Consider the following 14,814-nt stretch of genomic DNA (forward strand, 5'->3'; position numbering starts at 1 on the left):
TATTCTCACTTGCTATTAAGCAGTACTTCCCTTAGCAAACAACAACAAGTTTGGACAATGTCTAACACGTAATTGGTGGTTTTCATGATCTTGTGTCCTGGAGATGTGCAGCCGAACGAGACCACACGTGGGTAGCGTATGCAGAGCAGCCATCCGCTGGCGATGGGATTGCGGCTTTGAATACCGTTCCTGCCGGGCGTGTCCTCCACAACACACGCCGAGAATCAACGCACCTTGTTCCAGACTTCGGCCGCGGCGTCGGCACCGTCAGCCGTCGGAGAAGCCTTTAGTTGATTTTTCATCGTATATTGATAGGAAATTTTAAACAAAGAAGTTTGTAACTTTTCGGTCATATTCAGAGACATTTTACTAAAAGTGCACATTGCACATGGAGTAATGCATCCTCCATTACACCAAGTAGGATAGACATTAAGAGCTTCGTCTTTATCTGCAATATTACGAATGTGGAGTGGAAAGGGGAGGTGGGATAGATCCATAGAGGGCTTTTGTAGAGCCTTTTTCTCCCGTGCACCGTGCCTGAATAGGTGGACCCTTCGATTAATTGCTCAAGTTACTGGACCCCCTCTCCATGAACTAAAGGGTAATTCAAGGTACAAAAACTTTAAACAAAAATTAGGCAGCAAAAACAAGTACAGTGAACCCATTAACTGTAAATGAACCGTAGAATTTCAAAGTGTGAAAGCTATGACAAACTGAACCGCATAGCAAGCTTGTGACATTCGCGAACTGTGATAAATAAACTTATGTAGTGTGTGACAGACGCGCAGGTGGTATATCCACAACACTATTACATTTTTGTATGTTGCATCCTTTGGGTAGTGAATTCAATAAATCGGATACAACGTATAGAAAAAGTGACATTAATAATTAACGAAAAATATTTGTAAACGTATAAAAACGAACAAATTCTGATGTATAGATATTTTGTGTAATTATGTCCAACATTAATTATATGAAAAACGATGAGAGATGTAGATGTAACGAGATATATAAGAATCACTGCCATTGAAATTAGTGTATAAATAGCAATTCACAATTAGAATTATCTTTATTTTTTGTTTTGTTTTGATCTTGTTGCTCGTAAGTCGAGCTACCTTTGTTTCACTTGTTACAATAGCAATTGTTCTTATCTGACTTAGATGTCGGTATTGTGGTAAATGTATCGTGATTATGTTTCTTAATACACTGTAAAGCAACACTGAGCGTACATGTATTTATTTGTTAGACCATAACCTCCACTTGCCCATTATTTGGGATTTTCCAGCAATTTAGCACATCTGCTGCAGAGGCAAATAGGATTATCGCTGACCGCCATTTGATCAGCCATTACGAGTACTTTCTAAATTTCAATATATTTAAAACCAACAGCGTACTCTACGGTCCTACAAACGCTCACAATATGCAGTAAATGATCGTGGCGAGTACTTAAACACAAAAACTTTGATTCAAAAACCAGAACTTAACGTAAGTAGAAAAGTGGCATGACTGTATCAAACTGCGAAACTAGTTGACATCTGATTGCCAACTGTAGTGATAGTGACGTTGATATTTCTGTGATCAGCTCCAAATGTTCCAATTTGAGTATCCCAGTGTGACTCTAATAGCAGCCTAGCTTCATCGTTTATCATAACAGCAAGTTGTAACACTTGAATCAGTTGGCCTTAGTGTACAATCACCTTGGCCATGGTAGGCTGATATGTCCCATGAATGACGTATGGTCGTAGTAACGACATTATCATCCACAGCACTTGCTTAAAATAGATCACGTACAAATTCTTTCCAAGAAGTAAAGGAGCTGTAGAAACATAAGTTTTGTGGGTTGTACCGAGTTCTCTCAGCACCGTCGTGATCACAGTACATGCGCAAAGTAGGTCGGTAAGTACAACAACCTCCTAAATATAGAGGGTGTAATGGATGCGTAGATACTCCTGCTGGTGACCGAGGACGGTATACTGAACAACTTTAGATCTACATCTACATCTACATCTACATACATACTCCGCAATCCACCATACGGTGCGTGGCGGAGGGAAAAACGACTGCCTATATGCCTCTATACGAGCCCTAACCTCTCTTATCTTATCTTTGTGGTCTTTCCGCGAAATATGAGTTGGCGGCAGTAAAATTGTACTACAGTCAGCCTCAAATGCTGGTTTTCTAAATTTCCTCAGTTGCGATTCACGAAAAGAACGCCTCCTTTCCTCCAGAGACTCCTACCCGGGTTCCTGAAGCATTTCTGTAACACTCGCGTGATGATCAAACCTACCAGTAACAAATCTAGCAGCCCGCCTCTGAATTGCTTCTATGCCTCCCTCAATCCAACCTGATATGGATCCCAAACACTCGAGAAGTACTCAAGAATAGGTCGTATTAGCGTTTTATAAGTGGTCTCCTTTACAGATGAACCACATCTTCCCAAAATTCTACCAGTGAACCGAAGACGACTATCCGCCTTCCCCACAACTGCCATTACGTGCTTGTCCCACTTCATTTCACTCTGCAATGTTACGCCCAAATATTTAATCGACGTGACTGTGTCAAGCGCTACACTACTAATGGTGTATTCAAACATTGCGGGATTCTTTTTCCTATTCATCTGCATTACTTTACATTTATCTATATTTAGAGTTAGCTGCCATTCTTTACACCAATCACAAATCCTGTCCAAGTCATCTTGTATCCTCCTACAGTCACTCAACGATGACACCTTCTCGTACACCACAGCATCATCAGCAAACAGCCGCACATTGCTATCCACCCTATCCAAAAGATAATTTATGTACATAGAAAACAACAGTGGACCTACCACACTTCCCTGGGGCACTCCAGATGTTACCCTCACCTCCGATGAACACTCACTATCGAGGACAACGTACTGGGTTCTATAAGTAGTGTTTACGTTATGTGGATGCAAGTAACGATAGCAATTACAAGTCGTATGTGTTTAGGTTGGGTAGTACCTCGAAGTACATGTTGCAAGGGCAGGCTTTCAATGCTTACTTTCCACTGGGCAACTCATCAGATGTCCAAATCTGGACGCGTGAACTCAACACGGTTAGTCTATACTGACAGGCATAGTCCACTTAGTCGTGCACTTACGACCATGCAGAAAACATCAGGTCATAAAGTTTGTGGGAACATTATTCAACACATGAAAAACAAGCAACACACTAATGTGTGTACTCATTAAGTTACCACATACAAAAATATATGCACGTGTTCCTGTTACATTGTGTGTGTGTGAGTCACCCGTTATGGTCCTCTCCTCTCAACATCACTTTTTATAATAACCTCTAATCCAATATTCCTAATCTAACATTCTTTCATAGTATGGCTGTGGACTGTTGCTGCCATGGAGGTGGCTTCCCATCTTTCCTGCCGTTAAAACAGCTGAACATCCTCTCCATAACTGGTTATAAAGACCAAGCCAACAAACCAAAACAGCAAATTATTAGTGTCGTTTTTAGCCATGAGAGAATATAATCGTCACTCCCCCATGTACCAGCCTTTTGGCATAGTGACTCATGAAAATATCACAGGAAAATAAATCATTAGTAGTTTAATAATTGACGTTGATCATGATAGCGGTTTGGCTGAGAACATGTATTTTGTAGTGTGAGAAGTTGCGATAAGTGTCAGCTTTCCGGGTAAAAGTAAAACTAGATCTTCTCTAGTATTCAACCGTTCTTGGGGGAACCGCCTTTGTCTTCCTTGAGGATGTGCTGTTCTCGTTCTGTTTGTCCAACGCTAAGAAAGGTCCCGCCACTCTTCGGTCACCACATGTGCACATTTCTCGCCGATCATGATGGAGGCGACGTTGGTGTTGCAGCGAACAATGACTGGCATGACGGAGGCGTCAGCTACACGCAGATTGCGCACTCCACGGACTCGCAGCCACGGGTCAACGACCGCGTCAGCATCTGCAGAGGGTCCCATCTTGGCTGTGCCCACTGGGTGGAAAAGCGTGCTGGTTAGGTACGGCACAGCGCATCGCCAGTAGTCGTGTTTCAGCAGCGATGAGCGGTTGCAGTTCTTCAGAGGGAACTCCTTTACAGAGTAACCAGCCTTCTTCATTGCCTCTGTCGAGCCCAGCCTGTGGGCGATTTCCACGCCAGCCAGTAGATTCTCGAAGTCGCCAGGGTCTCCAAGATAGCCGGGGTAGATGAGTGGCAGGTCCATCGGGTCGGCAGTCCTCAGTTTGACGCGGCCACGGCTCCTAGGTGCTAATAATGTCACCGAAACTAATATCACGTCCTCGTTTTCAACAAGTTTCTTCAGGGTGCTGGTCACTTCGTCATTCAAATTGAAAGCTTTGGCAACGACGCTTGCAGTGTTGCTTTGAGCAAGGACGAAGAGGAGCTGTATGTCAGGGTAGTCAGTTGGATCGATACCAGGAAGTGTTGGTGGCGCTTTATCTGTCACTGTGAACCCTGTGTAAGAAAAAAGCCGTATGGTTGAAAGAGGGCCTGTCTTGTTCATCAAATATTTGAATAAATCCTCTTCAGGTCTTGTTCCCACCAACTTTTGCCTTCTGTAATATAGTCCAATGTATGCCAGATGGTCCTGAAGGTTGTAACCAACTCTGAGATCCTTCAGCACTCGTACACCAACCTTATCCAAGTGGGCTTTTGGCCCAATTCCAGAATGCATCAGTATGTGAGGTGTGTTAATAACTCCTGCTGACAGTATTACTTCCTTTCTTGCTCTAACTTCCTTGACAGTACCATCTTTCAAAAACTGTACGCCATATGCTGCCTGGTCCTTTTCCCGAATCAGAACCTTGGTTACGTATGCAAACTTCAAGACATGCAGGTTCGACCTCTGTGTCACTGGCGTCAGGTATCCACGAGCTGTGCTCCACCTCGTACCATTCTTGATGGAGCAGTGTATATCCCCAAACCCCACAAGGGGCTCGGCGCTGTAGTCCTCAATAATTTTGTAGCCTAGTTCTTTGGCAGCAGCGTCTAGTGTCTCAAAGGCAGGATCTAGGCGCTCCAGTTTCGTGACGTAAATAGGTCCACTGCGCCCATGTACACCTGCCATGAGCGGCCTTTTCTTCAGTTGTTCCTCATCAAAGGCCTCCAGTTTCTTGAAGAAGGGCAGTACCTCCCGGTAGGACCACCCATCATTGCCGAGCGCTGCCCAGCCATCATAGTCCTGCTGGCTGCCTCTGATGTACAACATGCCATTGATTGAGCTGGTACCCCCGAGACCTTTGCCTCGTGGCCAAGCACATCTTCCATTCACCTGCGCCAGGCAAGTTTGATTTTCTGGTTCCGTCCGGTAAGTCCAATCCATCTGGAACAAAAGTAACCCGATTTTCTTTATATTTATTACCTACTTGATGCTCATTTAACTCTTATACAATTGGTTGGGTTTACATTGTCCGAAACTTGTGGTATATTCTTACACCATACACGTAATTGTTATTGTGGTCTTCAGTCTGAAGACTGGTTTGATGCAGGTTTCCACATTCGGCTATGCTGTGTACGTCTCTTCATCTCTGGATGACCACTGCGACTTACATCTATTTGCATTTGCTTGCTGCAGTTAAGACTTGATCACCCACTTCCATTTTTACCGAGCAATACTTAAATTACAAAATAAACTGTTTTGAGATGCCTTGATGATCTGTCCTACGAATCGATTCCTTCTTTTAGTTACATTTTGCCATACTGTTCTTTTCTCCCCAGCCCGGTGCAGTACCTTTTATCAGTTACTTGACCTATCTCTCTAATTCTCAACATTTCTCTTTAACAATGTATTGCAAAAAATTCTCTTCTCGTTTTGTCTCTACCTCTTATTGTCCACTATTCATTTAATAATAAATTTACTCAGGCAAATATTTTCAGAAAAGACTCTCTAACACCTATATTTACAATAGATGTTAACAGATTTATGTTTTTGAGAAATTATTTTCTTGATATTATTAGTCTTTACCTTATATCTCTTTTTGTTGTCAGCACTGTCAACAGCAAATTTTTCGAAAACAGCAAAACCGAGCAACTACTTTCAGTGTCTCATTTCGTAATGGAATTACTTCAGCATCACCTGATTTTATTCAGCTATATAATATTACTCTTATATTACTTTTGATCGTGTTCATTTAATATCTTCGTTTCAGGACACTACGCATTCCAAATGTTTTATTGTGGTGGACAAATTTACATTGCAATCGGCAATGCTCAAGGTATTTATTTATTCTTCTTGAAGTACAATGAAAATACATGAACTTTCTAGAACAGCGGGTTGGACGTAGCAATCAACATTCCCTCAATCTGGTTTCACTGAGGGATCTGTTAATCAATCAGTGACTGTTGAATATGGTGTACATGAAGAAGGCTGTGAAAAGTTTCCATCACCGAACTGAAGCCTTTATCAGGTCTACAGACGTGTTACGCGGTATTTGTGTGGTGTCTCCTATTTTACTCTGCGGTGTCCTTATTTAACCTCTAAGTGAATGTGGTGGAGCCGCCTGTGATTGATTTCCTGCGTGCCGTGTACACACACAGGCAACGGCCTTGCAGCAGTGGTAACATCGGTTCCCGTCAGATCACCGAAGTTAATCGCTGTCGGGCTGGGCTAGCACTTGTATGGGTGACCATCTGGTCTATCCAGCGCTGTTGGCAAGCGGAGTGCACTCAGCCCTTGTGAGGCAAACTGAGGAGCTACTTGATTGGGGATTAGCGGCTCCGGTCACGAAAACTGACAACGGCCGGGAGAGTGGTGTGCTGACCACATGCGCCTCCATAATCGCATCCAGTGATGCCTGTGGGCTGTGGATGACACGGCGGCTGGTCGGTACCGTCGGGCCTTCATGGTCTCTTCGGACGGAGTTTAGTTTAGTTTTTTGTGTACATACACAATGATCCCTAGCTAAGCCGTCAACAGATAACACGCAAAGATTATCTGAAGTGTGAAACGCCAATTAAATTTTTATATAAACACGAATGGGGGACGAATGAAGTCTCGAAACGGTGTAGAATGAAACCGAGAGCAAATGTTTCAGTGCAGATGGAAATAAATTTCGATTAACCCTTGTGAATATGTACGGTCTATACCTGGTGGTGTTTGTTGTACATAAGAACTACACGTATGTCCGCCCCCGGTAGCTGAGTGGTCAGCGCGACAGAATGTCAATCCTAAAGGCCCGGGTTCGTTTCCCGGCTGGGTCGGAGATTTTCTCCTCTCAGCGACTGGGTGTTGTGTTGTCCTAATCATTATCATTTCATCCCCATCGACGCGCAAGTCGCCGAAGTGGCGTCAGATCAAAAGACTTGCACCCGGCGAACGGTCTACCCGACGGGAGGGGTTACTCACACGACATTTGCATTTTTACTACACTTATGGGCCAAAAATACACCCTAAGACAAAAAACGACGCGTCACGAAGGAATTATCCGAAAGGAATGGAGATCGGTAGATGTGATATACATCTACAAACACTTGATTAAAATTTCAGTAAAATTGAAAGGTTTATTCAAGAAAAAGAGCTTCACCAATTGAGCAAGTCAATAAGCCGTTGTTCCATCTCTGGGCACTGTGCAAGCAGTTACTCGGAATGGAACTGATTGACAGAGTTCTTGGGTGTCCCCCTGGTGCATGTCATGCTAAATTCTATACACTTGGTGCGTTAGATTGTCAAAAACCCTATCTGGTTGGGTGTCCCTGCCCTTAATGCTCCTTACATTCTCAACTGGGGAGAGATCCGGGGACTTTTCTGGTCAACGTAAGGATTGGCAAGCACAAATACAAGCAGTAGAAACTCTCACCATGTGCGGGTAGACGCTGAAAAGTAGGCCCAGGATGGCTTGTCATGAGGTACCACTGTGCTGTATGGATGCCACGGATGATAAACAAAGATGTCCTGCTATGAGATGAAATGTCACCCCAGATCATCACCACTGTCTGGCCATAGGGCGCGCGACAGCCAGGTTGGTACCTCACCGCTGTCTGCTAGGTCTCCAGACATGTCTACGCTGATCGTTGAGGCCTGGAATCTCACTGAATGGGGTACAACTGTCTTCAGTGATGAGTCCTGCATTGAACTGAGCTCTGATGACCAGCAAAAACGTGTCTAGAGACGCCCCTGACGCCGGTGGGATACGAACCTATCAACCGCCATTCGGACCGACAACCAGGAGTGCGGGTCTGGGGTGCCATTTCAATTCACAGCAAGACTTTTTGGTTGGTACCCTTATAGCGCAGCGGTACATCGATGATATTCTTCGCTTCATTTTGTTTCCCTTCGTGGCAAGCCATCCTGAGCTTACATTTCAGCAAGATAAGACCTGCCCGCAGACGGTGAGAGTTTCTAATGCTTATCTTCGTTCTTGCCAAACCATACCACGATCGGCAAGGTCAACAGATCTCTCCGGAATTGAGAACGTTTTGAGCATTGTGGGCAGGGCACACCAACCAGCTAGGGATTTTGACGATCTAACGCGCCATTTGGACACAAATTGTCATGATGTCCCTCAGGAGGACATCAAACAACTTTATCAATTAATGCCAACTCCAATAACTGTTTGCGTAAGGGCCAGATGTGCACCACTGCGTTAAGAAGTGCCCAATTTGTGAGGTTCTTTCTCCTGAATAATTCATCTAATTTTTCCGAAACTGTATTCATCTGTTTGTCTGTACATGTACGTCAAATCTACTGATTTCTGTCCCATTCTGATAATTCCTTCGTGGTGCGCCGTTTCCCTTTTTTTTCCTTAGAGTGTGTCATGAACACCTGCCTAACATCCCGTTGGTCGGTGGTCTACATTCGGAACGCAATACAGCAACGACACTGTGTCCCGTAGACTCAACAAATCCTTGGCAGGTTTTCAGAGGAACGTGGCACAAGCTGTCTGTTCTTTCGCGTTCGGATCCGGTGAATTTACTGACCGTGACATTAACGTGTGATCACTATCAAGCTACTCGAACTACTGTAGCACGATAGCACGATTATGACCTTGTCTCACAGACAGTTGTCTTCCTGGAAAATGCCATCGTCGTGGGGGAAGATATGAAGCGTGAGTGGATGCAGGTGGTCTGCAGCTAAGTGCAAGCAGACACACAACTGCCATGGTGCCATCTGTTACCACCACAGGTCTCATGAAAACTAAGGTGAAAGTCATGCATGATACTGACCACACTGGCCTACGTCCGCGTTGCAGCGCACGTTTTGAGCAGCCATTCGCCTGGATGATGGCATCTCCGGCCACAACCATTGATCACGAGTAACAAGAAAAACATTTCCATTGATCCACGGTCGAGTCTCAATGATAAGTACCCACTACAGTTGGAAATGGGAGCGGCATTGACTTGATATGGAAACATGTAGGTGTGAAAAACTTGCAGCTGCAGAGGCATTATGCTCTGCCACGACATTAGCCACAGATCGCTACAGCAGTATAGATATATGCATTGTGAAACACTTTATTTGCATTTGCAACATGTTACTAGAGGTCATTAACTGAAATCGCATGACATGAAAAGTCACGCCTCCTTTCAATGACGTCACACATACGGCTTGGCAAGACGCAATGTTGAGATTCTGTGTCAGCAGTAACCTGACACACGGCAAATTCTGTCTCATCACACACACACACACACACACATACACACACACACACACACACACACACACACACACCATACCACATACATTTTGCTGTGGCAATGAGAGCTCACTGTTTTATCTGCCATTAAAATGAAACAGCCAAAAATAGCCAAGTATTTTAGCTGGCGTTAATAGGTAACAGCCTATCAGTATGTAGCCGCCATCTTGACCGTGCTCAAAAATACCCCCAGACCTGAACTTTCTGTAAATTGGCGCCATGTTCAGAAGGAATCAATTTTTAGTAAAAATACATAGAAAGTGTAGCTTGCAGTTTTTCCATATCTAAAATATGTGTCAAGAAAACATCAACACACACAGTGTGCCTGCCAGGTGTGTTCAACACGTAATACAAAATATTTTTTTTCTCCACCAGTTTCGGTTAAAAATGAGGAATCTGTTTCGTCACACCGTGGAATATTCCCGCCTTAGCCCTTATAGTCTCATGAAGTTCCGATTGGTGGTGGTGCTACATGTAACCTTCAAAAAGACATCTACAACGGATGTATTTTTCACCCAGAGAGATGTTATCGAGTTTCTTTTGGTGGTAAACTAGAGCAGCACAGATATCCACAGGCGCTTACAGAATGTCTACGGAGACCTGGCCGTGAACGAAAGTGCGGTGAGTCGTTAGGCGAGGCGTCTGTAACCATGGCAACGAGGTCGCACAAATCTGTCCGATTTCCCGCATGCTAGCCAGTGCTCACTGCTGCGCTACCCTCAGGGAATGGAAGAAAAGACTTCAGAATGTTTGTCGCCCCAAGGAAGCAAACGAATTTCTCCTTCTGCATGATAAAACAAGGCCCCACACAATTCTGCGCACCCGAGTGGAGCTCACAGAAGTTCATTGAACTGTTCATTCTTATCCGACCTACAGCTCGGGTCTCTCACCTTCTGACGAATGAAGGAATGTCGAAACACTGCTCCAGAACGACGTCTGGACTCGGCTGATAACCCGAGAACACTTCATCATCGAGATTCGCCGAGAAAGCCTGCATTCCCTCGATTCAGGATGTTGGGCGAGTGAAAAGGAACTAAACCAATCAATTTAAATGCATCGTACGACGCCACATTGTATGACTTTCTTCCCAAAAGTATCAAAAAAAAAAAAAAGACGTGAACAGCAGTGATCAAGTCAAGAACTTGATGAACTTCAACTCTTTTAAGACATGTTATGATCACCAGCACTGTGGCCGGCCGCTGTGTCCGAGCGGTTCTAGGCGCTTCAATCTGGAACCGCGCAACCGCTACAGTCGCAGGTTCGAATCATGCCTCTGGCATGGATGTGTGTGATGTCCTTAGGTTAGTTAGGTTTAAGCAGTTCTGAGTCTAGAGGACTGATGACCTCAGATGTTAAGTCCCGTAGTGCCCAGAGCCATTTTTGAACCAGCACTGTGAAAACATTAACCAGGGAAATCATATGTGAGTGTGCAACAGAGAGAGTAGGGAGAAAATGTGTATGGAGAACAGTCTTGCACATCAACCATTCCAATTTCTCATTAAATCAGTGTTAACATGCCATGACGAGTTACATTCGTGAACCTTCAAATCAAAGTCTAACTCCGCATTTCTCGTACCAATCCATTGACTACATCGACATCGTGTCATGAAATAATTCAGTGCCTAAAACCGAAGATAATGTTTTGAGTCTGTTTTCTTTAGGTGACATTTTAATGATAGTTAATAAAATATATTACGTGTTCAACTTGGGTAAGAGAGACTGACCTGCTGGTCTTGAACATGAGCAACAGAAAAATATTGAGATGTAATGTTTGCACATCTTAAACATCAATGACTGATAGTGTCATTGTTGATGTGGTATTCAGTCCAGAGACTTGTTTGATGAAGTTCTCCATGCTACTCAATCCTGTGCAGACTTCTTCATCTCCGAGTAACTATTGCAATTTAACATTCTCCTGAATCAGCTTAGTGTATTCATCTCTTGGTCTCCCTCTACGATTTTTAACCTCCACATCTCCCTCCAGTACTAAATTGATGATCCCTTGACGCCTCAGAACGTGTCCTATCAACCGATCCCTCCTTCTAGTCAAGTGGTGCCACAAATTCCTCTTCTCCTCATTTCTATTTAGTACCTCCTCATTAGTTACCTGATCTACCCTTCTAATCCTCAGCATTCTTCTGTCACATCACATTTCGAAAGATTCTGTTCTCTTCATGTCTAAACTGTTTATCGTCCATGTTTCACTTCCATACATGGCTACACTCCATACAAATACATTCAGAAATGACGTTCTGACACTTAAATCTATACTCGATGTTAACAAATTTCTCTCCTTCAGAAACGCTTTCCATGCCATTGCTTGTTTACATTTTAAGTCCTCTCTACTTCGACCATCATCAGTTATTTTGCTCCCCAAATAGCAACCCTCACCTAATACTTTAGGTGTCTCATTTCCTAATCTAATTCCCTTAGCGTCGCCTGATTTAATTCGAATACATTCCATTATCCTCGTTTTACTCTTGTTTACGTTCACCTTATATCTTCTTTTAAAGACACCGTCCATTCCCTTCAACTGCTCTTCCAAGTCCTTTGCTGTCTCTGACAGAATTACTATGTCCTCGGCAAACCTCAAAGTTTTTATTTCTTCTCCATAGATTTTAATTTCTCCTCCAAATTTTTCTTTTGCTCCCTTTACTGTTTGCTCAATATGCAGATTGAATGACACCGGGCATAGGCTACAACACTGTCTTACTCCTTTCTCAATCACTACTTCCCTTACGTGCCCCTCGACTCTTATAATTGCCATCTGATTTCTGCACAAATTGTAAATAGCCTTTCACTCCCTGTATTTTATCCCTGCCACCTACAGACTTTGCAAGAGAACATTCCCATCAACATTGTCAAAATTTCTCTGTCTACAAGAGCTAGACACGAAGGTATGCCTTTCCTTAATCTATCTTCTAAGATAAGCCGTAGGGTCAGTATTGCCTTGCGTGCTCCAACATTTATACGGAATCCAAAGTGATCTTCCCCGACGTCGACTTCTACAAGTTTTTTCATTTGTCTGTAAAGAATTCGTGTTAGTATTTTGAAGCCGTGACTTATTAAACCGATAGTTCGGTAAATTTCACACCTGTCAATACCTGCTTTCTTTGGGATTGGAATTATTATATTCTTCTTGAAGTCTGAGGGTATTTCACCTCTGTCATACATCTTGCTCACCAAATGGTAGAGCTTTATCATGGTGAGCTCTCCCGATGCTGTAAGTAGTTCTAATGGAATGTTGTCTACTCCCGGGGGTTAGTTTCGACTTATGTCTTTCAGTCCTCTGTCAGATTCTTCACGCAGTATCATATCTCCCATTTCATCTTCATCTAAGTCCTCTTCAGTTTCCATAATATTGCCCTCAAGTACTTCGCCCTTTTATAGACCCTATGTATACTCCTTCCACATTTCTGCTTTCCCTTCTGTGCTCAGGACTGGTTCTCCATCTGAGCTCTTGATATTCATGCAGGTGGTTCTCTTTATTCCGAAAGTCTCTTTAATTTTCATGTAGGCAGTATTTATTTACCCCTAGAGATATATGCCTCTACATCCTCGCATTTGTCCTCTAGTCATCTCTGCTTAGCCATTTTGCACTTCCTGTCGATCTCATTTTTTAGATGTTTGTATTCCTTCTCTACTGCTTCATTTGCTGCATTTCTATATTTTCTCCTTTCCTCAATTAAATTCAATATCTTTTATGTTATCCAAGGATTTCTACTCGCCTTTCTACCTACTTGCTCCTCTGCCGCCTTTCCCTGTTTCATCTCTCAGAGCTATCCATTCTTCTTCTACTGCATTTCTTTCTCCTGTTCTTGTCAGTCGTTCCCTAATGCTCTTTCTGAAACTCTCTACAACCTCTGGTTCTTCCAGTTTATCCAGGTCCCATCTCCTTTTTGCAATTTCTTCAGTTTTTATCTACAGTTCATAACCAATAAATTGTGATCAGAGTGACAGTATCAGTATAAAATTGAATATTTTGAATACATAATACAAAAATTCATTTTTTGACTTGGTCTTTCATCTAAGAACCTATACAGAGAACAAGTGTGTAAATTAATATTTGACCACACTACTACAAAGTGTGTCATTGTGCAGCTATGTACTATTATGCACATTTTGGCATTTTACCATGTCGTCATGCACATATTTGTAAAACCGATGAATGAGTTTGTGGTGTCGTCCAAATGCTGAAGTCTCATTTTACAGCTGGTACCTGACAATGGGACCACAAGCTAAAGACAATACAGTCGGTGCCAAATACAGCCACGAATGAGAGACATAGGTGAAGACACTTGCTCAAGGGGTTCCATAAGCCACAGCTCGCCACTCTCTGTGATCACAGATTAAGAGAACATCATCAGCTCTGGCAGCACTAGTATCATTAGTCAGAACTGTGCACCAAAATTTTAATGTTAATTGCACATTAATATGCGACTGCCTCCCTGTATTAGTCATGTACAAACATTTCTTCTTGTAGTCAGCTATAGTAGTATGGTTCAAATGGCTCTGAGCACTATGGGACTTAACATCTGAGGTCGTCAGTCCCCTAGAACTTAGAACTACTTAAACCTAACCAACCTAAGGATATCACACGTATCCATGTCCGAGGCAGGATTCGAACCTGCGACGGTAGCGGTCGCGCGGTTCCAGACTGAAGCGCCTAGAACCGCTCGGCCACAGCGGTCGGCAGCGATAGTTATAAAAATATATTGTGATTCTAGTGGACAGGGAGTGTATCTGAGTTAAGTATTCTGTATTGAAAAGTTACAGTAAAATGAAGTAATATTTTATATGTGTGTTGTAGTACTTACTTGAACTTCTCCTTAAGCAAATGTAAGTTTGCTACGACACAGAGAAGACTTAAATTTTAAGAAATTATTTTGGAGTGACAGTGGGCATCAATTGGTCTTTTAAAAAGGAATGAAAAACCATGATTGAACCTAAATCATCAGTGTGCGAATGAGTAAGAAAATTAATAATGCATCTTTTGTAAAGTCAATAAGAATGAATGAAATTTCAGACAAGATCAGAAATTTTAATACTAATTTAAGCGAAAAATGAATTGTTACATTAGCTGATACCCTTAATGAATGTCACGTTGTTTAATTAAGTTATCTTTTATACCAGCCAGAAAAAGAGTGAGTGTTTGATGGCGTAGTAGAATAACAATGGATATGATA

The 14,814-nt window shown here is 42.9% G+C and overlaps 1 protein-coding gene across 1 annotated transcript in view; it reads right to left on the bottom strand.

The window, feature by feature from the left end:
* Nucleotides 1–3,768: 3,768 nt before the first annotated feature.
* Nucleotides 3,769–14,814, bottom strand: part of LOC124623065 (glucose dehydrogenase [FAD, quinone]-like) — a 66,347-nt gene continuing 55,301 nt past the window's right edge. The window contains exon 4 of the mRNA XM_047148857.1: nucleotides 3,769–5,319. Coding sequence (XP_047004813.1) covers nucleotides 3,769–5,319 — 1,551 coding nt within the window. The remainder of the gene's footprint in view (nucleotides 5,320–14,814) is intronic.

Source organism: Schistocerca americana, chromosome 7 (genome assembly GCF_021461395.2).
Source record: "Schistocerca americana isolate TAMUIC-IGC-003095 chromosome 7, iqSchAmer2.1, whole genome shotgun sequence".
Lineage (NCBI taxonomy): Eukaryota > Metazoa > Arthropoda > Insecta > Orthoptera > Acrididae > Schistocerca > Schistocerca americana.